Source organism: Nematostella vectensis, chromosome 13 (genome assembly GCF_932526225.1).
Source record: "Nematostella vectensis chromosome 13, jaNemVect1.1, whole genome shotgun sequence".
Taxonomy (NCBI): Eukaryota; Metazoa; Cnidaria; class Anthozoa; order Actiniaria; family Edwardsiidae; genus Nematostella; species Nematostella vectensis.
The window spans coordinates 13,131,813-13,158,707 of NC_064046.1; the positions used below are offsets into that span (position 1 = coordinate 13,131,813).

The 26,895-nt window shown below is 39.0% G+C and overlaps 2 protein-coding genes across 2 annotated transcripts in view; both read left to right on the top strand.

Annotated features, from left to right (window-relative positions):
* Nucleotides 1–5,526: 5,526 nt before the first annotated feature.
* On the top strand, nt 5,527–21,378 carry LOC5508045 (mucin-2; the record flags this gene model as incomplete). Its single annotated transcript, XM_048720479.1, has 7 exons — nt 5,527–7,141; nt 14,924–14,956; nt 15,925–16,026; nt 16,706–16,807; nt 19,880–19,936; nt 20,309–20,430; nt 20,968–21,378. Coding segments are annotated over 7 exons (2,214 nt in total), but the record flags the coding sequence as incomplete, so codon positions are not given.
* A 295-nt stretch (nt 21,379–21,673) lies between these two features.
* LOC125559017 overlaps nt 21,674–26,895 on the top strand; it is a 5,294-nt gene continuing 72 nt past the window's right edge. The window contains exons 1-5 of the mRNA XM_048720758.1: nt 21,674–21,794; nt 23,690–23,909; nt 24,641–24,880; nt 25,520–25,580; nt 25,692–26,895. The exon at nt 25,692–26,895 is cut by the window's right edge and continues 72 nt beyond it. Of these exons, the coding sequence (XP_048576715.1) occupies nt 21,738–21,794; nt 23,690–23,909; nt 24,641–24,880; nt 25,520–25,580; nt 25,692–25,701 (588 nt within the window). The 5' untranslated portion in view covers nt 21,674–21,737 and the 3' untranslated portion in view covers nt 25,702–26,895. The remainder of the gene's footprint in view (nt 21,795–23,689; nt 23,910–24,640; nt 24,881–25,519; nt 25,581–25,691) is intronic.

Here is a 26,895-nt window from a genome sequence, read left to right on the forward strand (position 1 = left end):
TTCCCCCGCAGTCGTATATTAAATTCTTAATACTATAGTTTTAGTTAATGTAAATTTCCTTTTAATAACACAAACAAAGCTAAATGTTTCATATGTTTTTAAAACTGAACGCCAATCCTTACACATTCCTTTAGTTGTCCATTAACTGTAATTCCTTGGGTTCATTTTGGGGACTCTTGGGGATCGTTTCGGGTCCCGGGATCATTTCGGGTCCTGTACAGCGCTCGGAGAATCCATCTATCGTTACCCGCAGTGCTTCATGGCTATCACATAAGCAAATAAGCGTAACAATTCCAGACTTCAAAGTTTGTAAAATCCATGTCACTTGCTTTCAGTTTTCACCCATTTACACACTACCCATAAAGCACGGCGGGCTACGATAAAATGATATCCGAATTCAACGTTATTTAGAATATTTGTATGGGCCATTTTCCAAAGTCCAGATAAGCCTCTCTGAAATGGACTTCAGAGGAATTATTTTATGCTATCTGCGGTAGAACAAGCTAAAACTATTCATAGATTTTTAAGATCATCCGCCTGGCATGTCGCGCACAATTGATGCAGCGAACGCTGTTGGGATACCTGTGGTGGTATTTGCGAAGGTGCTGCACCAGACAGATCATCCCTGACCCCTCAGGGTCCGTCACTTTTCACAAGTTATGGCATCTCAAAATTCAAATTTCAGCGCATAGTTTAATAAAAAAAACGACCAATATCGATCGATCGTGTTTTGAAAACTATTGTTTCTATTTTGGTTTGTCAATTCTTTATTAGGACATTACATACCATATTTGGAAATCCGTTTTAATCATTATTTTCCTTTTTCTTTAGTCCTAGAAATGCTTACGTCGAGAATTTCCAAGTAAACTTGAAGGAATTTGTGTTAACTTACTTGCAGGCCGCCATTTAAAACAATAGGCCCAGGACCTAACGCTTTTATAATACCACAGGTTTCCCGCGCGCTCACCAGGCTCTTTTTGACCATTTAGAAAAACGACTGCCATTGGTTGATATAAATATACGCACGTGAGTGGCCATTGTGCATTCTTTAAAAAAAAAAATGTCGTCATCACGCCCCTTTTCTGCTAGCTTAGTTTATTGATTTTTTTCTGCTAGCTCTTCAACTTTTCGTACCCGAATTTCTCTGCCTGTATTTGTCACACACGTTGCGTGTAGCACTGATTACTGCAATCTATACTATATATAATACGCTAAGGGATGGCCTGTGCTCCGTCTTTCACGGAAAAACGGCTGAGCTAGAAAACTCCGAAACCATACAATCATACAGGTAAGAGGATCACACTCGCAAAGACGCCATTTTTAAGATTTCACAGAAGCACAAAAACATTAATTTATTTCCCGCAGCAAAAAGGACTAATGACCTTCAGACCTCCGTGTCTCTCAAGAAGACCCTGAAAGTATACAGTAATAAGTCTATCTCCAAAAATATCATCGTGAGGAGAAATCTTATTCTAGACAATTTCGGAAGATGTGTAAACAAACCTTCGAGCGCGCGGAAAATCAAATCTGAAAAAGAATTCGAATAGCCGTAGTTTTATTGCATAGATTAAGATTAATTTTTTAAGATTAATTCTTATCATTATTTAGAAAGGCATTATTCCTACCTCGAAAAGAAAGTAGATTCTTTCCCAAACAAGAAAACGGAAGAAACGAGCTTTTATCTACAATTGCAAGACTTTTGTCAACTTCAATTGTCGAATCAATTATAGCACGGTGCATAAACGCTTATGATGCACAACACTTCGTACTTTATCCGATCAATCTCGATATAAGAAGTAAGTACTCTTCGATTTTTTTTTTATAAAAAATGACGGATCCAGGGGTGGTGACGGGAGTGACATGTCGAACCCCTTTTAAGCGAAAAAAAAAAACGTTTAAACATAAAAAGATAAATCGTTGCAAATTGTTATAGCCGGATTGGATGTATCGCGATCATTCTGAACAAAAACCAGACATAGTCGTGACAGAAAGCCAGGCCACTGCACTAGGCGAAACAAGGCATGCATTTTGAATCAGAATGTCCTGACTGGCGGTACAGAAAAGTACATTTCAACAACATTTTTTAACCCTAAAAGATAGCACATTGGGTGTGGTCAAAGCAATTTCTAATCCTAAGCTTTAATATCTGTGAAACCGGTGTAACCCCCTAATGTATAGCAAAAGCGTAAGAATGTTATAGCAGTTGGTTGAATTGAATGCCCTAAAAAATAGGGCGATCACCCTATCGTCTACTTTAATAGAGAGCCCTCCCCCCTACCACGCTACACGGAGCGCAACCGGAAAATTCATGCACATAGTAGAGTGGATAAGCAAACTGAAGCTGCGAGGAACTTATCAACATGCGCTTTAGCATCAGGGATACAAGAATCCTTGGTAAAATATGAGATTTTAACCAACTACCGCGGGCATATTCACTGAATATAGTCGTTTGTGACGCCTGCAATATAGCACGCAATATGTTAAGTTCTTACCATGAGCTTCTCAAGTTTTTTTTTACAACTCGCAGGCAGAATTGCTTGAAGATTGTGTTGTGATTGATGCACTTGCACCCGAAAATAGAAAGCGCAAACTGGAAGATTTTTGCAAAATTTGCTGGGTTGCACGATAGGATACGTAGTGTCGATCGACAGAATGGAGGTCTGTAGGCGTTTTATTGCAGCGCAACCATGGCGGATGGCGTTATCCCCTTTTCTAAGTGTTCCTCCTGTAAAGTCCGTAGTAAGAGGAGCTGTTATGCTTTTGGTTCTTTACTAATTCAAAACTTCAATAAGTAACGTGATTTTTACAAACAGGGAAAATAAATGTATTATCGAAATTTTGTAGAAGATTTTTGTAACATGAAATATATATTTCTTAAAATCTGAAAAAAAAAATCGAGACAGCCTGTCAAAAAAGCCACCCCCCATTTCTAAATCCTAGATCCGCCACTGTAAAATCAAAAGGTTTGTCCATTGCAGGGCGAGGGGGTGAATAGCTTCGCGGATTCGGCCCCGAAATGCTCACGGATGACGAATTTCGATGATTATTTCAGCGGATTGGCGGATTTTGGAAGTGAGGCGGATCACTGATTGTTGACAATTTGGGCGCGGATTTTGACTGCTTTGACGGTCGAATTTCGGATTTTAAATGAATTTCAATAGATTCTATTGTTTATCTGTCAAACCATGCGGATGTAAGAAATATCTGCGGATTTGCATACCCCTATTCACCCCCTCCCCCCCCCCCCCCAAATGCAAATAGTTGGCGTTCATTTTGTGTTTTCAGACCCACATACCTTTTATGTCATCGATTTTCATTAAAAAGTATGAAATGGATCACCAAATAATACACTAAGCCCAAAAAGGTAACGAAGCGAGGATTAACGATCCACTCTTTTATTCACAAAAACCAGCGATATGGCATGGTTTGAATTTGGTTGTCAATTCCCGCCAAAAAAATCATACACAGGGCTCCCAACACGGATATAGGAAAAGGTGGAATAGAAAGCGCCTTTTCACATTTTTATAAGGTAAATTAATATGAGATAAATATATTTGGGACTCAAAAAGGAGGCATTTATTTAATTAATTTAGTTTACGTCTAAGCATACTATTCCCTTAAAGCACCAGGAAGCCCAACACAACACTTTTCATTTGGTCAGTGCCTTACGGAGACGTGGTGTAATTGGAAACCATTTCAGAACTGGCCAATGATAAGGCTTCAAGGATTTTGAATGACAGAAGACAATTTATCAGTTATCAGGAAATCGTCTGGAGAGTTTGTGCATATTAAAAACTAACCATTCTGCATTCAATCATTTAAATTAGCTATAATTTCATGAGATAATTGCAAAAGCCATCATTTAATGAATCGTTGTCAAGCGGTATATGAATGTCATGGTCGAAGTCAAGCCAAGAGTTATTGTTTATTTTATTGCTGATCGAAGAATAGTGATATTTTAGTATGTTAGAGAAGATGGCATTTAAACATGCGCCAAAGCTATGACACATCTAAATAATAGAAACACAGCCAATTAAGAATTGCAAAAAAAAGAAGAAAAAGATAGATTTTGACAGTTTGCCTGAAGAAAACCGAGAAAGGCAAAGCAACAATAAACAAGATCGATAATCTACCTGAAGAAAACCGGTGAAAGTCTGAAAATTTTTTTGCATAAATTATTGAGTTTGAAACCTGATACCTCAATGAAAAGTCACTACTAAGCTACCGCACTAACATTCGGAAACAATATCGTTACGAGAATAACATCAAGTAAGAGCGAAAATATACATATTGGATACAAGAGGGCCTTTTTCTTTATAAGTGAACTGTTTTAATCCGTGCATTGATATTTATTTGCGAGAGTGACTACTTGGTGATGATTCCTTACGCAGACATATTCCTCACAGGTAAAAACAAGAGAAGTGCTTTGTCATTTGTAGTTAGCAATTTTATAACTGAAAGCTTGACGGTTGTACTGTACATTAGATATCAATTACAGTATATAATTCCAAAAATATTCTATTACATTCCTAGAGATTTGACACAAAAATAGAAAAATAAAAAAACAGAAACGATCAACTCGTTAGGTGTTTTCGACGGAAGTGTTTGCTTCTTGTCTAATGTTACCTTTACTCGCTTTTTTTCTATGAAGAAAAAAACATACTTGCTTGATACTATTATGTGTATTGATATTTCAAGAATTTTAAGATTTGAGTACAGCCCGAAACATAGACATGTTTAGTTTTTTACCTTTTTTAACGAAATAAGGAAAAACAAGATACGAGAATTCTCAGAATTTCCTCTATTTACATCGCGTGCTATTTTGACTGCTATTGTAACAAGCTTTTTAGATATTTTTCGATATTTCATCATATTAATGCTACATCGTCACGGTTGAAATTTGATTGTAAGACGTGAATTTTTGGAATAAAATGCATCCGATGTAATGTAGACCGAGGTACTATTTTCATACATTCTTTTTTGTATTCTAATGCGAATGGAAGAAAAATGACCTTAAAGAGTATTGAAAATTCACGTTTCACACGTTTGTCATTAGAAAAAGATACTCGTCACAAGAATTTTTAAGAGTCACTTAAAGTATCCATTTCCATCGGCTTATTCAAGCGAGTATCGTCAATAACATATCAGACTTTATTCGTAGAATGTTATTTTGAATTTTCTTTGCAAATAAAACGCTGTATTTATAATGAAAAGCAATAACAAATGACTGGGTGCTCGACATTCTTTAAGGTTGGAAAGGGTTTGAATATATTTTGTGCTTTTTATTAAATTCTTGTTTACGGATACTTTGATTAGAATGTATAATACAGTGATTTGGTTTTAGTGGTCCTGACGGTCCTTCTGAAGAGGGAGTTGATAGCAGCTACCGCTACAATTACCACATATACCGCTACAGTAACCGCACCTAACGCTACAACTACAACACCTACCGCTACAACTACCACTACTACAACTACTACAACTACCACACCTTACGCTACAACTACCACACCTAACACTACAACTACCACACCTAACACTACAACTACCTCACCTAACGCTACAACTACCACACCTAGCACTACAACTACCACACCTAACACTACAACTACCACACCTACCGCTACAACTACCACACCTACCGCTACAACTACCACACCTAACACTACAACTACCACACCTAACACTACAACTACCACACCTACCGCTACAACTACCACACCTACCGCTACAACTACCACACCTAACACTACAACTAACACACCTAACACTACAACTACCACACCTAACGCTACAACTACCACACCTAACACTACAACTACCACACCTAACACTACAACTACCACACCTAACACTACAACTACAACACCTAACGCTACAACTACCACACCTAACACTACAACTACCACACCTAACACTACAACTACCACACCTAACGCTACAACTACCAAACCTAACACTACAACTACCACACCTAACACTACAACTAACACACCTAACACTACAACTACCACATCTACCGCTACAACTACCACACCTAACGCTACAACTACCACACCTAACACTATAACTACCACACCTAACGCTACAACTACCACACCTAACACTACAACCACCACACCTAACGCTACAACTACCACACCTAACACTACAACCACCACACCTAACGCTACAACTACCACATCTACCGCTACAACTACCACACCTAACGCTACAACTACCACACCTAACACTATAACTACCACACCTAACGCTACAACTACCACACCTAACACTACAACCACCACACCTAACGCTACAACTACCACACCTAACACTACAACCACCACACCTAACGCTACAACTACCACACCTACCGCTACAACTACCACACCTAACACTACAACTACCACACCTAACGCTACAACTACCACACCTAACGCTACAACTACCACACCTAACGCTACAACTACCACACCTAACGCTACAACTACCACACCTAACGCTACAACTACCACACCTAACACTACAACTACCACACCTAACGCTACAACTACCACACCTAACACTACAACTACCACACCTAACGCTACAACTACCACACCTAACGCTACAACTACCACACCTAACATTACAAAGACCACACCTAACACTACAACTACCACACCTACCACTACAACTACCACACCTAACACTACAACTACAACACCTAACGCTACAACTACCACACCTAACACTACAACTACAACACCTAACACTACAACTACCACACCTAACACTACAACTAACACACCTAACACTACAACTACCACACCTACCGCTACAACTACCACACCTACCGCTACAACTACCACACCTAACGCTACAACTAACACACCTAACACTACAACTACCACACCTAACGCTACAACTACCACACCTAACACTACAACTACCACACCTAACGCTACAACTACCACACCTAACACTATAACTACCACACCTAACGCTACAACTACCACACCTAACACTACAACCACCACACCTAACGCTACAACTACCACACCTAACACTACAACCACCACACCTAACGCTACAACTACCACACCTACCGCTACAACTATGCAACAGTCTTTTAACAGAGTTTCTACTGGAGCCAAAGCTGTCCTGACTACTGTACGAGGTAATATATTGGAAATCTTTTGACAGGGTCTCTCATAGGTCGTTATTCTGTTTTTTAACGAAGAAATTAACAATATGCCGAGTCACCATCTTGATTCAATTGTGGCTCCTTCTTTCCCTAACTCTTTCCCTCCTCCTCCACCTCATCATACTATGATTAAATCAAGATGACCACTGCTTACCCCAATACTCACGTTCATAAAGCTGTTGAATTTTAATTGAAAGCTTATAAAATGCTTTGGCATTTGTATAGTTTTAGATGTATAAAAATGTCTCCTGATAATGCTTTTTTTTTAAATGTCAAGGCGTACCGTGGTTGTCGTTTTGGGGTTTTGGAACACTCTTTTTTTTATAAGAACGTCTTTTTATAAGACCGTCCACCCTGAAATTTTACAGAATTTTAAGACATGCTAAGAACATACCGAGGCTCAGATAGCAGAAAAAAATTCTTTTTTACTCCTGATGCGTTCTTAAATGCAGAATCAAATTGTGTTCATACTAGCAACCATATTATTGCTATTGATCATTAGTGTAATTCTCTTCCTAATTCATTGGGTATTACATTCTTATACACCTATTATATTTTTATTGGTTATCGCGGATGTGTTTGTCGTAACCCGAGGGGACCATGGGATAAATTAACTGTGTTCCAAACAGTGCTAAGAATGCCTGCTTCGTAGTCCCAAGATCTTAGGTAGCGGGTTATTAGGTTTTTTTTTTTTTTTTTTTTTTGGGGGGGGGGGGGGGGGGGGGAGGAACTGTGGTGGGCACTGTGGCCGCAGATAAATTTTAGGAAAAGTCACCAAAGCCTCTTAGCTTCTATGGTTCAGAAGTTATAGCAATCTTCCCGGAGGGGGGCTCAGAGCCCCCCCCCTTCCTCCTCCAGTCTGAATAGGGTTAAATTTCCCGCCTGTCTGAAACTAGATCCCACGATACACCGCGGGTTACGACACAAATATCCGCAGTGCAACCTTTTTTGAAATAGGTGTATACACTTAAATTTAAGAACATCGTTAAAAGCATATTCAGCCTTAAAATGTCCAAAAAAAAGAACGGCCCAGCCTCAACTGAAAATTAGACGTTCTTATATAAAAAAAGGAGTGTATCGAGCTTTGGCTGCATTTGGCCGCAATTGTTGTCTCTTCCAACTTTGTTGTCTCTTCGAACTTTGTTGTTTCTTCCAATTTGAACTCCAGAAGTTTATGCAGCCTTCGAGATTCCATCATCTTGATAAACCTACAGTGAACATAGGAACATAGGAAGTGAGCTTAAGGTCTTGTTAAAGGTAAATTTGACACCACTGTTTGTTTTGTGTTTTTTGAAAAGCCTGTATCAATAGTTTTTAAACTTTATTTTTTGCAAAAAAAAAAAAATGTTCCCATAAATCGCATTCTAAGACGGCTAAAATGGGCTTTTGCTGTATCCCGTGACCTGTTGACCGTGAATTCACGCCAAATCTTTGACTTTTCTAGCGTATTAAATTGAGGCGAGCTCGAGCTTGTCGGGCGTAACCTCGCGACGGGTTTTAAGATATCGCCTTCAAATTTTCGGGATCTGATAGATAATTATGTCATGTCATAAAGTGTATGAGGAATTTTCGATTTTCGACTGAAGATCGTTTATAGCTCTTTTCGTGTCCAAATTTCGCCATAAATGAGAGTTCCAACTTTGATTCGTGATATTTTGTTGACAGTGTCAAATAACAAAAAGTCCTCTAACAATTCGGTAGACCATTTATCTGTCATTGAGATGCAATTACGTGTAAGTGCATGCGCAATAACGCGAAGGTGCATTACGCTCTAGAGTAAACTCTGTACTTTTGGGTTTGAGGCCTCAAAACCTAAACACGGAATTAGCTATTGCAAAATAAAACTTGCAGGAGATAATTCAATCTTTTATCTTTTATTTGATATACAATTTGTACATGTAGTGAAAATTGCGGCGCGACAATATTTTCTTCCCGCGGACACGTCGTTTACCTTTACCGAGACCTTAAAAGCTTAAATAGATTTTCGCCTTATTTAGCTTTCGCTAATGTCTAAAGCAGCTACACAGGAAGGTCTAACACCTGCGTGTATGGCCAGGGGCCCGCATGTTGGTAATAGCGGGCAAGGCGGCTGCAAGTTTGGCTGCGTAACAACTTGAGATGGTAGTAGGTTCCATGTTTTGATAGTTCTTGGGAAAAACGAGTAGTTAAATGCCAGAACAGAAGCTTGAGGTTGAACAAACATGCACTGCTTTTTTTTAGTAGGATAAGAGTTAGGTTTTACGTAGGAAGGGAAGTCTACAGAGATGATAATTTTTAACCACCTTCTGTTTGATATACCGCGAACATCACGAAATGCTTGTATAGAGAAGGCTGTTCCAGTCCATTCTCGAGGATCCATACGCTGGATCTCGAGCATCGTTCCAGTTCAAAGAAGGAACAATTTATTCAGCGTACTAAATGATTTCAATCTTAATGTCTTTTTATTATAGAAGACATTTAGCTGGTCTGTCTCACTATTCAACGGAAAAGATTTCTGTTTTGCATTGAATTTATAAAATTTATTCCGGTTAAGATTTTGTTTTACATCAGCTGCTCTTTTGTTGCTTTGTTTAACGTCATCCTAATTTTTAAAACATTGAAATTATAATAAAGATGTTGTTATCACGCAATAACAACATTATACAGCGGTATTATTAGCATAATTCTAAGTACACTTGTGAAATTATCGCTCATATCGATTGGCTGTTTGAAAATAGGAAATAAGGGTTTTGAGAAGGAGAAGAAAATATAAGAAGATAATAATGTCCCTCTCGCAAACTCTACATTCTTTGGTGTTTTTATCTTTTATAAGATCGAATAACAATTAATCGAACAGCACGTTAAATGTGTAAATGATCATAAATACGATGTACTATATGATTATATTTCATCGTTTCTAGTTTTCTATCTTTTAAGGGAATCGATTCCAACCGATTCTGTCTCAAGCCCGATTGACTTGGAATCAAGCATTCTTCATGTTTGAATTTTCCGTTAAAAACAACAAGCAACAAAACAACAACAAAAAATAAAACAGCAAAAAAGCGACTTTTGTTTAAGCGAATCAAAAGAACGACCGAAAACAGTTTTGAACCCCTAATAACCAATCAACAAAAGATGATTTATCTAGTTCTGAAAGTCCAATTAACCTCTCAGTAAAAGAGCAGAAATGTATTCTATTAGATGGCCCACAAATTTCGAATGACATTCTTTTTAATGCAACTGATTTCAGTGCTGCTGGATCGTAGGGACCGTGTTGAAAGGTTGTGACCATCCTCCCTACAATATCCTACATACCCAGTAATGTAGCGCGCTTCTCGATTGATTTTTTGCCACAGTGCATTTCGTGAGGTTATGGAGGAACGTAACCATGGTAACCAAAGTAGTAGCCGCACGCCCTAATCACACTTTTATTACTGCTGCTTTTAGATAAGTGTGTAAACACTCGTTGCCAGGTCAAACAATATTTTCTCGTGAGAGGGATAAGTTTTGCACAAAAGCAAGCGTTGACTACCCCTGATTAGAATAATGCCTGGGGCTATTTGATTCGTGCCATGGAAACAAAATTTTGTAAACTTCCGAACCACTGGACCAGACATCCCTACGCAAGACGATCGTCATTGGCTTGGCGGCCCATCGCGCCTATTGTTTGGTGATATATAGCAGACCGCTTCTCAGGCTAAACGCACATTGACTAAGCTTCTTATCACAGGGGCGCAAAGCGACGCCAGCAGCAAGAGTTTTCGAACGTCGTGTCGATAGACCACTTTCTTGACAGATATCAAATTACAAGAAACAAGTGTTCATTTCCTTAATATTTCTACCAAGAAATGGATCAAAAGAATTCCGTTTTCGTAATTTCAATCATCTTCGTCTTCCTAGCAAGTAAGTGCTGAATTTTCTCTCAAGTTCCGTATTCTCTTTTTCCCTCTTCATCCAGGAAAAAAATTCGACGAATTCTCTTGAGTATTCTCTTGAGACCAGTTAATGGTTCTTTAATCGTGATAATCACAAGGGTTTTTACTTTATCTCTTTTTGAAAAGCACTTCGAATTCGAGAAACCAGTTACACAAAATATTAGAAATTATTTTGTTTTCAAATATCAAATGAAAGCTTTTGTAAAGGTGTTTCTTTAATTAATATTCAAATGCACTTTCAAGTGAAAGCAAATACAAGGATGAAGTAAAGGATGTTCGAACAAAACATTCATAATCCTCCTATTTATAAGAGTTTTTGTTGCCATCCCTTTTAAATTTAAGAAAAAGGAACAGCCGACATCTCAAAGTGTTAATAGCTATTAAGGAGTTTACACTTTCAGTGTTCTTACGAGCTCCGGGGTAACAGCGATCGAAATATGGGTGAAATAATAAGGAATATTCGGACCAAATATTCTGGCGTCGTTTTCTTGCGCCATCTCCCTGCGGGCGGTCCGCAAAACACTTAAGAAGAGATCAAACATGTTATGTTGCCATGGAAACAATTGAGTGATTACCAAGGAACCTTCCAAATAGGTACTTGTTTTGCACTTTTTACACACATCCTTTTTTTCAGTTTCCGTAAGTTTTAACTTTTTTTTATTCTTTTTTTTTTGTATCTCTGGCTTTGCTGCAGGGAGAATGGGGTACTTGAAGAGATATGCTTGAACGACAAATATTTTTGGTTCACAATAGTCAAAACTTGGCAACCGCTACATAACAACCTGTCCACCCCACTAAACACAATGAAAAAAATATTTTCAAACAAAATTTATGAATCGTCTTACACATTTTGGCTGGGGTAAAAAACACTGTGCCCATATAACTATTTAAAAGCCGGTCGAGTGGACAGGAGCAAAAAATGGCAAAAGTTCAAATTGTAAGGTTGTATGTTTTTAATATAGATTATATTTGCTTGATTTATTGCATAGATATTCCTCGTGTAATATAAAACGAAATAAGCTTTATTATTTTTTGGTAGATAATCCGTTCTTGAGATATTGCGAATTGTAAGACTCCTGATTTGTCTGAAATTGTCCAATTTGGGCGAAATTGCTACTTTTTTCATGATCTATGGCAACTTTGCTCAATCATATCTCAAGAACGGATAATCTACCAAAAAATACTAAATCTAATTTTGTTTTATATTATGCAAGGAACCTCTAGGCAAAATATAAACAAAATATAAGCTAACACAACCTTACAATTTTAATTTTGCCATTTTTTGCTCATGTAGGTCGAGTGTCAAATGGAATAGGGAATCCCCAAGTTAGAATTAGTGTTGCGATGTGAATTTCTGGATTTCAAAACGAATGAAATAAATAAAAGAAGAAACAGGGTTAGGGAGCGAAGTAATCTGTCCAATGAAAAAGTCTTTTACGCACTTTGTTAAGAAAAAAAACTTTATTTACAACAAGCGTTTAATTTTTATCATTTTTTTCGGTCGGCGATTTTCATCAATTTGTCTAAACTCTGTGTTACGACATACAGACAAGAAGACAGGACCTCTAACAGCGCCTCTTGTTCAGAAGCGGTATGATTGTGAGGAATTTCACGGCCTTGCACCGGAATTACGAAAACGCTGGGTTGTTTTTCATAGTGTTCTACCCCCAGGCTTTTTGGCTAATTTGGAATGCAGATATGCAGACAAATAACCCTGTCGGTTGGTTTACGAAAATGACAGACCTCTTTTTTTCTGTTTTTGCTTGGCTGGCTTTCGCGAGGAAAAAAAAGACAAAAACATAGGTATCTTGGCTGGCAGAGGCCAAGCACACTAGTTTCAGCAAAAAATTCTAGGTTAATGAGGCTCCCAAACTTTGATTTTTTTGCTTTCCTAATAGTATAAGTATCCAAACTACACAAATTTTCGCACAAAATTGTTATGATTATTAATTCTAGATTGCGTAAAGAGCTGGAAGCAGTTTTGCAAAGCTTTTGCAGAGAAAATCATGACAATTTTATTATCGCGCACCGACTCACAATATGATGAATTTTTATTATAAGACTGCATGTCTCAAAATGTAGCTCGTAAAACTCAATAACATTATTTATCAGTCCAGGAATAGGTGTAGGCTAGGGGAATATTTAAGCTAGATTGATTACTATCCAATTTAGCTAACAAGGTTTAGTTTAAGACTATATTTTAGTGCTTAATTGAATTATTAGTGAAGCTGAAAGAATATGTTAATTACTTATCCTTCCACGTAATTTTGTCTTGTATTGTTTACACTATTTATCAAGCACTTGATTGGACACGGTTAAGTAACTAAATGAGACAAGTAAAAACACCCAAAGATAGAATACATTTGCATCTGCTACGTTCTCTGTACCTTTTTAGAGGTAGTTATGCCTTCTATGATTAATGACATAGAAAACAAACTAAATGAAAACAGAGCTCACACACGATCTTAACTCTGCAAAGAGACAAGTAAAAGCACCCAAATATAGTAAGGATAAATTTGCAGCTGCCTCGTTTCGCTGTACCTTAGACGTTGTCTTATTATATAACCATACTAATGACATAAAAAACAAACTAATGTTAACAGAGCATATTTTAACCTCTCGCAAAGTTTTATTAAACGTAGAAAACTATTTATTTGTCGTAACGAGCTACTTGCTGGGTTTCATTTTGAAAAATGGTTGCTCTTAATATTTTTAATATGTTTTTTTAGACATAACAATTGGTTTGCATGCAAGTTTGCATGCCGATAAACTTTTATCTCGTTTTTTTTTTTACCGCCGAACTAGATTACAGCGCTATTTTCTCGACTGTTTTCATTTTGGTAGCTTTTTTGGTAGTGTCCTTGCACAAGTATGCTTCACGAGCCCCCACACAAAAACAATCTCTAGTAAAATTATTTCAGCCTCTTAGCCTTGTTTTCATATTCAAAGAAAATGGCATCACATGGGGAGCTACGTCATTGTCACTGTTGGTATCACGTGGTGAGATACGTCATTGTCACGTGGTGAGATAAGCCATTGTCTTTGTTGGTATCACGTGGTGAGATACGTCATTGTCACGTGGTAAGATAAGTCAGTGTCTCTGTTGGTATCACGTGGTGAGATACGTCATTGTCACTTGGTGTGATAAGTCATTGTCACTGTTGGTATCACGTGGTGAGATACGTCATTGTCAGGTGGTGAGATAAGTCATTGTCTTTGTTGGTATCACGTGGTGAGATACGTCATTGTCACGTGGTAAGATAAGTCAGTGTCTCTGTTGGTATCACGTGGTGAGATACGTCATTGTCACTTGGTGTGATAAGTCATTTTCTCTGTTGGTATCACGTGGTGAGATACATCATTGTCAGGTGGTGAGATAAGTCATTAGAGAGCTTAAGCAAGTCAACACGAACGGCATCAAAGACGGCGCGCGCGCTCACGAATTGCTGAAAAACGGCGTTGACGTCCGTGACAGGAAATCTCGAACGACATTTTCCTTATGTTTACGTTCTACGCGCGGTCACGGACTTCAACGCCGTTTTTCAGCAATTCGTGAGCGCGCGCGCCGTTTTTGATGCCGTTCGTGTTGACTTGCTTAAGCTCTCTATTGTCTCTGTTGGTATCACGTGGTGAGATACGTCATTGTCACTTGGTGTGATAAGTCATTCTCTCTGTTAGGATCACGTGGTGAGATACGTCATTGTCACTTGGTGTGATAAGTCATTCTCTCTGTTAGTATCACGTGGTGAGATACATCAGTGTCACGTGGTGTGATAAGTCATTGTCTCTGTTGGTATCACGTGGTGAGATACGCCACTGACGATTATTTGTTTATTCGTAGGGTCTGCCCATGGACAAACTACCACTGTAGCAGGTAAGATGGGAATTCGAACATCAGTAATAAATGTACAGTAATGAATGTACGCTAAGCAATTGACTCAATCGAATCACCCTTAAAAGCTCTACATAGCCCCTCCCCCCTATCCAATAAGCCTATTCTTCCATCTCGATATCAGCCCCCTCCTTCCCCTTAAACACAAAAAGACGAAAACCTACCTTTTTTTCAAAGAGTTAACATGGTTTTTGATTGTTTTTAAAAATAAGAAAGATTCCAAATACAGTTGTTAAAGAGAAGCGTCTGACAAGGCCTAATGTCAAAAATGGGAAAAGGCGATTTTGAAATAAGCCCATTTCTCCAACCCCCCTCTATAACCTCCCCCCCCCCCCCCCCCCCCCCCTCCGCCTCATAAAAACTAGGGGAACCAGCCACGGGGAGTTAGTAGGGCTTTTAACGATATTTGATCTAAAGTAAGCTTCACAAGGCGAATTTATTCTCCTAATTCATTCCTATCCGCATTATATCATTTAAATAATTTCAAATAAAGTTGAAATGAAATTCTGACGGACTTTTAGAATTCCGACAAAGTTAACATCGTTTTGCACTTGAGTGCTCATTATGTGCTTGGATGAGGCAGTCCAGGGGTTTTCAATTTTTGTTTTAAATTGGTAATGCATATTGTTGCAGCTGAAAGCAGTACTGTATCGGCTAAGGCCCTCCGCCTCATAAAAACTAGGGGAACCAGCCACGGGGAGTTAGTAGGGCTTTTAACGATATTTGATCTAAAGTAAGCTTCACAAGGCGAATTTATTCTCCTAATTCATTCCTATCCGCATTATATCATTTAAATCATTTCAAATAAAGTTGAAATGAAATTCTGACGGACTTTTAGAATTCCGACAAAGTTAACATCGTTTTGCACTTGAGTGCTCATTATGTGCTTGGATGAGGCAGTCCAGGGGTTTTCAATTTTTGTTTTAAATTGGTAATGCATATTGTTGTAGCTGAAAGCAGTACTGTATCGGCTGAGGTATCTTCTTCCAGTGCGGAGGCATCATCATCATCAGTCTCTTCTTCAGTGGCTGATTCCTTTTCTCCAAGTGTCGGTAAGAGTGCCATTAAAAGCAAAACAGGTATTTCTGTACGTAAGGGTTAGATAATAGCCGCCAGTGTTTAAAGAGAATAGGGCAGGATTTACCCTCGTTCCAGAGCCTCGAACGTCTCTCTATTTAGTGGCCATCGATAAATCCAGGCAGGATTGAGCCCGCACACATGCGCAATAAGGATGCGCAGTCGTTAACTAAGAAGTCTCAAAGGCCTCATCCTGGAATCTGCCGAATAGTGTTTACATATATAAGAGAAAACAGAGCTTTTATATCCTGGTAATCGGCACTGAGCTCGGTTCGAACTCGAACCTCCAAAGATTAGTAAAAATTGGTTCGAGTTATCAGGAGTATCGTGGGTAATTTCGTGGGAAATTCTGACTTTGAAGAGAAAGTTTTAATTGTAGAGTTTTATGGGTCCCGTAGTAGACGTCTTTGAAGAGCAAAATCAACGCACCTGCATCAAAGTTTTATTAAACGTTTAATTTGAAACAATGCACTTTTCACTAAAAGCGGCACCTTCACAGTACCGCCCGTGCCACCTACAAACCAGGACAAAGTGTTAAGAAAGTTAGCCCACACTCGGATACTAGAATCACAAACCTCAAAGATACTAAGCTTGGATGAGGCAGTCCAGGGGTTTTCAATTTTTGTTTTAAATTGCTAATGCATATTGTTGCAGCTGAAAGTAGTACTGTATCGGCTGAGGTATCTTCTTCCAGTGCGGAGGCATCATCATCATCAGTCTCTTCTTTAGTGGCTGATTCCTTTTCTTCAAGTGTCGGTAAGAGTGCCATTAAAAGCAAAACAGGTATTTCTGTACGTAAGGGTTAGATAATACCGCCAGTGTTTACTGTTCTATAGAGAGAATAGGGCAGGATTTACCCTCGTTCCAGAGCCTCGAACGTCTCTCTATTTAGTGGCCATCGATAAATCCAGGCAGGATTGAGCCCTCACACATGCGCAATAAGGATGCGCAGTCGTTAACTAAGAAGTCTCAAAGGCCCCATCCCGGAATCTGCCGAATAGAGTGTTTACATATATGAGAGAAAACAGGGCTTTTATATCCTGGTAATCGGCACTGAGCTCGGTTCGAACTCGAACCTCCAAAGATTAGTAAAAATTGGTTCGAGTTATCAGGAATATCGTGGGTAATTTCGTGGGAAATTCTGACTTTGAAGAGAAAGTTTTAATTGTAGAGTTTTATGAGTCGCGTAGTAGACGTCTTTGAAGAGCAAAATCAACGCACCTGCATCAAAGTTTTATTAAACGTTTAATTTGAAACAATGCGCTTGTCACTCAAAGCGGCACCTTCACAGTACCGCCCGTGCCACCTCCCACCAGGACAAAGTGTTAAGAAAGTTAGCCCACACTCGGATACTAGAATCACAAACCTCAAAGATACTAAGTTTCAATCATGTTTTAAAGTTTTTTCTGCGTTTATGTCATATATCATCATGTCATATATCATCATATATTAATATTTTTAGATGCTTTATTTGCTAAATTTCTAAGATCGCCATTATGACCTCGGCAGCGGGCGTCGAACTTTAAACCGTCAGTAAGGGAAAAAAGTTCTTTGAAATAATAAAGAAATATATTTATTCGTTATTGTTGTTTATTCTACCTGTTTTTCTGCTTTGAACGGCTGAATATTAACATTTCTCGATTCTTCAACTTTTGCAGGTGTAAAGTAATTAGTGGATTTTGCATCAAGAGGAGTTTTCCCTTTATTGACAAATCACTTGAAAAAATAAATATACATTTCTATTCCAAACATTCAAGATTAGCTCAAACTTCCTAATTGGAAGAAAATAATTTTGTGGAAAAGACCGTAGCGACATTTGCGATATACTAGAGACTTGAAGTCGATTGTGAAGTTTATTTTTAGAGGTGTTATGTTAAGCTTTTTGCGGTTTCTATGGTAGCCATGCCTTTGTTGTGACGATTGATTCATTATGTCTCTTTTAAGGGTGAAAGACCCCCTGTGTTGCTGGCACATAAAATCCAATATCCACTCAAATAAGGCACATTTTCATAACAACTCCCGTGAAAGTTAGTTCAAGAAGTTGGGTCCAGCAGAAAATATCGTTAAAGTGAATTCCTATTCAGGAGAATTTAAGACAGACTTAAAAAAAATCGTCAGAAAAAGCTTTTGTGTGCGAAGAAGATGAATTCCTTCATTCTTTCAAGCACCCTTCTCATGTTTTTCGTGGCTTTTCAAGGTATGTAGCAAAAAACGATCTTTGCACTAACTCTGATGTTGCTTTCTGAAAACTTATGAAAAAAATAAAGTGGAAAAAAAGCAGATTTACTTTGCCCTTTTTGAGAAATGGGCTGATACTAACTAAAATATTTTCAGTTGTTGCCGGTATTTTGTACTGAGCTGATTTGAAATCAACTTTAATTTTATGGCTTTATTAAATTGCACGATGACACGATGGTACGTCTTCTTTGTTTTTCAAATCTTGGAAACAGCATTGCTTTTCAATTCATGTATCTTAAAAAAAATGTTTTTGAAATAAACGTTAAACCTTATATCTGCATTTTGTTACCGGTTATTAATAATTAAGTACACTAAGAGATGTTAGGCGAATGTTTATACAGCAAAAATTCCGTCAAAAAGGCGGTTTTTTTTGGTAGCCCATCCATGTAATATCAAAACTGCTGATATCTAAAATAAATGAGTTAGTTAAAAGCAGAAAGTTGATTAATGGTGCAATTCTAAAATTTACACTCTTTTTCTCTGGCTTTTTATTATGGAAATGCAAAAAAGCCTAAAAAAGCCCAAACAAGCCTAAAAAGTTTATTTTCTTATTTACGTAGAACGATAAGTAAGGATCATATTTTTTTGTACTTAATCTATCTATGTTTATCAACAAGAAAAGTGTATTTGAACTTTGAATAACTCTTACATGCATGTATTTGTATACAGTAAGGTGTCATGGTATCCATAGTAACGATACAAGTTTGTATTTTTAGCACGTTACCAGGTTACCTAGGGTACAAACCTACTCGATGACAGTATCTTTTTCAACAAAACAGCTGCAATCGTAATTTTGTGCAATATCATGTTATAGATTAGTAACCAAACAATTTTTTTTCGATTTGCGCAAATTATGATTATTGATTTGTTTATTATGGAATTGCTAAAACTTCAAACCATGGAGCTCCTGAACCCTCGGTAACTCGAACATTAAATTCGAGCCCTTAAATTTATCTATACATTTACTATTTGTTCACCCCTTGTTAGTCGGCCATTCGATATAACACAGGATCCCGCCTACGATTTTTAACACCCTTAAAGTAATATATTTTTACCCTTCTTCTTGTTTTTATTTAGTTTTGTGTTAAATTATGACGCCTTTCTCGCAGCATCGATCTATTTTATGTTTATTCAGCTGAAGCATAGTATATAAATGTTTTTCCAAAAAGAACCAATCATAGCATCAATTTAACATTTTTAAAGAATGTCGATCAACGTCTACTATGTTATTGTTTTTAATTGAAAATACAACGGCTTATTCACAAGAAAACTTCAAAATAACAATTTACGAATGTAGTGGGATATAATATTGACGATATTTGATTGAAAATATCTTGGTTACCCACTGAATGAATTAGCCGATGAAAACGGATGCTTTGTGGGGGCTTTGTGTGACTCGCCATTGAGCGGGAGCATAAAATGGCGGATGAATTGACCTTCTTTAGAGAATCTAAGTTTCGTATGTTTTGAAATGTAGATTATGGTAATTAATACATAAAAGTCACAACAAGCATAGTATAGGGAAATTTGTATTTGTTTCAACTGGTAGTATCAAGAATTTTTCGCTCATCCGGATTTTCCTATTTGTAGCTACTTCATCTCAGACTTCGTCGAGCATCGAAGCGAGCTCTACCTCCACTGCCGCAGGTAAGATAAGATTAATGTATTGCTATAAAAAACGCAAACGGTTTCAAAGAGCAGTAGCAGAAGAAGAGTAGCTGGCGCGTACACAGGGTTGTCTGAGGACGGGGGGGATGCAGTCTTCCTATGGAAAGAGTATAGGATTTGACAATTTTCAATAAAGGAATTATCTGGTTTTTGGCGGCAGAGGTGTTATAGTAGTAGTAACACGCGTATCCAGGATATATCCTTTGAGGTAGGGTTGCTTTATGTAGCTCGTCTAACTTACGGCTCATTCTTCTATAGCTTCAAGCAGCTCGTCTAACTAACGGCTCATTCTTCTATAGTTTCATCTGCTTTCATGTAGCTCGTCTAACTTATACGGGTCTTTTTCTATAGTTACAAGTAGCTCGTCTGCTTCGATTGAATCTCCCTCAACCTCGGCTTCATTAACAACAACTTCTTCTTCCGCTTTCTCGACAAGTAGTGCCTCCACCACACCGACGGCTTCCTTGTCTCAGGTATGTGCAACGTGCTCGATTCAGAGAGGAGTTTGAGTAATCTAGGGAGCTCAGAGAACCCAATCACGAGAACTCAAACTTAGTTCCATTCTAGTTCGAATTCGCTACAAATGTCATCATCATCATAATCATTATCATCATCATCATCATCATCATCATCATCATCATCATCATCACAATCACCATCATCACCTATCTTCATTACCATCATCACCGTCACCACCATCATCATCACAATCACCATCATCACCATAACCATAATGTCATCATCATCACAATCACCATCATCACCTATCGTCATTACCATCATCACCATCACCACCATCATCATCACAATCACCACCATCACCATCATCATCACCACAACATTATCATCATCATCATCATCATCATCATCATCATCATCATCATCATCATCATCATCATCATCATCATCATCATCATCATCATCACATATCATCATCACCATCATCATCAGCATCATCATAATGAAAATCTGGTATAGCTTACGGAGCCTGTTTCGCGTTATGTCCACAGACCCCAATCACCACCTCCTCAGTTGGCTCAGGGGGGGAATCCTCCGTCAGCAGCTCCATCTCCCCAAGCACTACTACCACCACTACCACGTCGACGGCATCTTCTGGCCAAAAGAGTAAGAATTTTTTTTATCTCGTTCCTGAAAGCGAAGCGCGACATGAGGATCGTAAGAGCGTGACATGAGGATCGTAAGAGCGCGACATGAGGATCGTAAGAGCGTGACATGAGGATCGTAAGAGCGCGACATGAGGATCGTAAGAGCGTGACATGAGGATCGTAAGAGCGCGACATGAGGATCGTAAGAGTGTGACATTGATTGTGTGACAGTAAGAGCGTGACATTGATTGTGTGACAGTAAGAGCGTTAAGAGATCGATACCAAAAGCGTGACAGTAAGAGCGTGACGTGACAACAAGAGTGTGACATTAAAAGCGTGATTAAGTTTGTGACACAATGAGACCTTAACTTTAACACTAAGAGTATGACACTACACTAAGAGCATAACACTTATTCCGTGACACTAAAGGTTAGCTGACATTGCACCGAATCCAAACGTACTCATGGACACCAGCCTTGTAACACCAAGGAGGGGGAGGGGGGAAGGGGGCTAAAAGTCAATAGCGTCATTTCGGCCGCTCTTCCTGAGCCTCGGTATATGTAGATTTGTCCTTACGATTTTATAATGGTTATGTGTTATTATGATTTGCAGGGGATCCGAAAGTCAATATTGAATTTAAAACTGTCATTAAAGATGAAGTTTTTAATAACGACATGTTGAACAAAAGCAGTGCGGCGCACAGAAACACCTGTGAAAGAGTGTTAAACTCGGTAAGCACTCTTCAGCAAATGAAGCCACCCCACCCCACCCCACCCCACACCAAGGAGTCGTCCAATCAGTATTCAAAATTATTGTATGGGGATATAGTCGATCAATGTTTGGGGCGGTTTTACAATTGTTGGCTTTGATTTAACAAGGGATCTGGGGTGGTCGCACAGCCATTCAGCTAAAAAAACGGCCCGTAACAAAAAAACCTATAACGCCGAACTCTCTCATTGCTTTTTGCATTCTATATTTCGTTTTTTTAATTTGAAAAGACCTTCGAAAATATGACGTCATGAGAGATCGTTTATATTTATTAATATGACTGTCAAAAAATCATTCAATTCGTTGTTTAACCTAAAATTATTTTAGCACCATGAATTTTTGTTTTTTGTCACCTTTTTTGTCACCATTACTTTAATCTCTTAAGAATCTAAAGATCTAGATATTTTCTTAGAAATCGAGATATCTTTTTGAGAATATTTAGGTATAAATGGGTAAGTACTATTGTATTTTACCTTTTTTGAGTTCGTAGTGTAATACTAGCAGGGGGCACGATATCGGACCCACAGGGATACCGTCCACATTTAATTAATTAATTAATCTTAATTAATAAATAGGTTTATTAGCCACATTTGCAGCGTGAAACTGGATAGCAGGTGGTCAGATTTACAAGACAAATTCACTGACTATAAAACTTTCAAAAGGTTTAGTGTTTGGTACCAATTCTTTCGACCCTCGTGTCTGAGTAGCTTCTACAATACAACAAAGGTGCTGAAAATTGTTGGATTGTGCTTTATCAAAAGAGCATAAGATAAGAAAGGGACACTTTGGTATTACCCGCGCGCCATGTCGATTCCGAATCTGGATATTTTTAGTAACCACCACCCCACCACTGCGCGTGAGCATTTTTACTCGCCCTACCCCCACGCTTTGGCATTTACATCTTGTTGTTTGCCGCTGTTTTGTGACTTGAAACCGAAAAAAATAATACACCCTATTTGCACAAATACCATCATAAATTTCATTTTAGCATCAAGGATACAGGCAGTTGCGGTATATTAAGGGGATGTAGTACTTCGAGGATTACAAGATTTCGAAAAGTTTTAAAAAAGAGACTTCATTCAAAATCAAGAGCGGAAAACCTTGTGCTTCAAACACCGCTTTCGCTCTAACTTGCTGCTTCTTCGTGGTTTTTCAACATTCATTATCTTCCTAATGGTCAAACGAAATCTGTAAGGTAGACATTAGATATGATATAAATTTTTTTAAATATTCCGGTGAATTGAGAAGGAATCAAAGAAAATATATTTCATAAAACTATCCTTGTAGCGAGGGAATGCATTTTTGTGATGATCAAAGCCAGCAAGCTGAAGTATCTGAGCTTTTCTAAAAATAGTGAATAAATAAAGAGAGAGATATTACTGTACTTCTTTGATGTCGTTTCTAGACATTAACATAGACTTAACTATTAACAAGCTGGAGTCGGGATTTGAATCAAACGCGGTATCACAGCCATTTTATCGCTCGTCGGTGTTTTCTTTCTTCTTGACTTGACTTCGCTGCTCAGACAAACAAAACAGTCAAACTATTCAGGGATTTAGCTTTCTGTGAGTATATTTGCCAATCTTGCTTACTAAAGTTAGACTTCTTTTCTCTTTTGTCCCTCTCTTATCTAACTGACCCATGCCAAGTCCCTACGGCGTAGCAATGTATCTAGCCCAGAGTTAACCAGTGCATCCTGGTAATATGTATACGAAATAGGACCTGGTATTATTTTGAGTTCTATCTTTTGTATTGACTCTATGTGGTCACGGAGGTAATCAGGCAGAACAGGCGATGCATATTGTAGGACAGATCTGAATAGTGCACGATATATTTTATCAATCTTCTATACTTTTAGACAAAGGACGCTACAAGAGGCAAAGTAGAAGATCTCAAAATGGAGCAATGCAACCTCACGGGAGGCAGCGTCATTGCCAATGTCGTTATTGCGCTTAAAGTTATTAAGGCTACTTCTGACGGATCTGACCCTCTGGTCGCCATTCAGAACGCTGTTCAGGCAATCACGCGTGTTGGAGGCTTTTCAGCGAATGTATCTGGAGTGGAGATCAAATTTGGAAGTGGGTAGTTAACAATATGCGTATCTAGAAACCTTACCTTCTCCCCCTTCCCCCCACGATATCCCACCCCTACCCGTTCCCCCACCCTATCCACCCACCACTACCCCTCCCTATCCACCCACCCCTAACCGTTCCCCCACCCTATCCACCCATCAATACCCTCCCTATCCACCCACACCCACACCTACCCGTTCCCCCTCCCTATCCACCCACCACTACCCCTCCCTATCCACCCACCCCTACCCGTTCCCCCTCCCTATCCACCCACCACTACACCACCCTATCCACCCACCCCTACCCGTTCCCCCTCCCTATCCAACCACCTGTACCCCTCCTCCCACCCTATCCACCCACCACTACCCCTCCCTATCCACCCACCCCTACCCGTTCCCCCTCCCTATCCAACCACCTCTACCCCTCCTCCCACCCTATCCACCCACCCCTACCCGTTCCCCCTCCCTATCCAACCACCTCTACCCCTCCTCCCACCCTATCCACCCACCCCTACCCGTTCTCCCTCCCTATCCAACCGTCTGTACCCCTCCTCCCACCCTATCCACCCACCCCTACCCGTTCCCCCCACCCTATCCAACCGCCTGTACCCTTCCACCCACCATATCCACCCACCCCTACCGCAAACCCACCGCTCACCTATTTCTATCGCGGGTCCTCGTTTTCGAAAGTTCTTCCGCGTCTGTGCGTATTTGACCACATTTTATACGTGATTTCAGGTGACACGACCGTGACAGCCTTCAGTATCACCGAAACCAAGTTCGAAACCGACTGCTGCAAGAGCGACGTTCAAAAAACCAACCTCACCCGCGAATGCTATGTCACCGAGGATGGCCAGCAGTTCCAGTGTTCAAACTTTCAAACCTATAAGGAAGTCATGTGCACTATGCCGAAGACACACGCTTTTTATAAAGAAGGCGAGCCTGTCCCAAGTGATTTGTTTGACAAATTGTGTTCTGGTGAGTGATACCGAGTTGCCAGATATCCGGGTAAAGTTAACACAGGGATACCAGCTTTCCGGGTAAAGTTAACACAGGGATACCAGCTTTCTGGGTAAAACTTACACTGGGGTAAAAAAGAGTAAAGTTAATGAAGAGGCACCAACTTTTTGGATAAATCTGCCACAGGGGTACCAACCACCTTAGGTAAAGTTATCCCAGGGTTATCGACATTTCAGGAAGATCTACCACAGGGGTTCAAACAAACTTTGGTAAACCATGACACTGAGCATCAACCATTTCAAGTAAAGCTAACACAGGGGTACCGACTTTCCGGGAGCACAGGGGTACCGACTATCTAGATAGAGCTAGCACATTGGTACTGAACACCTGGGTAGAGCTAGCACATTTTTACCGAACATCTGGGTAAAGCTAACACAGGGGTACCGACCATCTGGGTAAAGCTAACACAGGGGAACCGACCATCTGGGTAAAGCTAGCACATTTGTACTGAAAATCTGGGTAAAGCTAACACAGGGGTACCTTCAATCTGGGTAAAGCTAATACTGGACCATATCATACCAAATATCACAGAATTAAGATAGGCATCAAATAATGCAAATAATGTCATTTTTTTATAATCTTCTTATTATTCCACAGGATCCCTGTGTGTCCAGGCCTCCATGCTTATTCTTGCTCTTGGATTTTTCATCAGCAAAAAGTAAGATCTATTACTCATAAAACAATGATATTTATTTTCAAGTGTTCTTATTGTGGTCAAGGTCATTATAGACAACGCCAAATTAATAGTAACTGAACCATTTCGTTGCAGTTTCTACTAAGGATCCAGATAAACCGAAAATGCCTTCACTCGACAAACACGGATCAAAGCTTTGCGTCCTGCAAAAATCTTTGGGCGACTGTGTTGGAGCGAGATCTGAGAACCAGTCCGCTTCCCAAGATGTCAGGTCATAGAAGAATACGTGTAAATATCAGTTAGCAAGCATGCCTATAACAAGGTTTTTCGGAGTGAATAAGTCTTAGGACTTTATATTAGTACAGTGAACACCCGTTTATAAGAAACCTGAAATCGAGTATTTAAGGCCCTTTTTTATAAGAACCTAATCGACCTGGTTGGTGAAAAATAGGATGAAATTTCTAGGTTCTTACACGCGGTTGTTTACTGTTGATATATTATTTTGTAGTATAGTGTGGTCATTTGCTTTAACATGTCCTTAGTTTTTGCGAAAGATGTAAATAGCATCGTTTTAAAAAATACAGAGATGCCAACCAAATTGTAAAAAGCCCAGGAGGTTTCTGGAGATGGTAGATGCATGAGAATACCAAGGAACAAGTATGCGATGATATGTGATGAAGTTTACAAAAAAAATAGCGAAGAAATTAAGGTTGATACAAAATGCGGAAGGCTTCTAAAAAAAACTTATTCCTTTACTCCAAACAAAAGGAGTGAGATTTGTTTTCTGGATGTAAAGTTGGCATCCCTTTGCAAATAATGTATAGCACCAATGTGGGAGCGAAGAAAACTAATATACAATAAGAAGTTCGCTTAAACTCATGACTTTTTAAACAATAATAAAAAAATACGTAACCAGATGTCAATTAAGCTTATCCTTAAAGCGCTATCATTTCTTGATGAACATTTGCGAGAAAAATGAAAGGGTACGAAGTTTAGCGCTCACGTGCCTATTTCCCGCCCATTTACGTGCCCTTTTCCGACAATTCATGTGCCCCTTTTCCGCTAATTCTTCCCTTGGCGTGAAGATGAGACATTGTTGGCAAGACAAAAGCATGATGAGCTTTTTTTGACTTTCTTGGTCACTTCCGTAGTGTATAATGCCGGCGGAAGAATTTTAGTTATAGAATTAATTGCATGGTTACATAGTAATCGCAATTGTTGGCGCTTTTCTGAAAACAAAAACTGTGGAGCCACTATTGAGGAAGTTTACATGCAAGTACATAGTTTTTACAGTCACCCGACCTTTTAATAGTGGTTCAACTGCATATGGCTTTTAAAA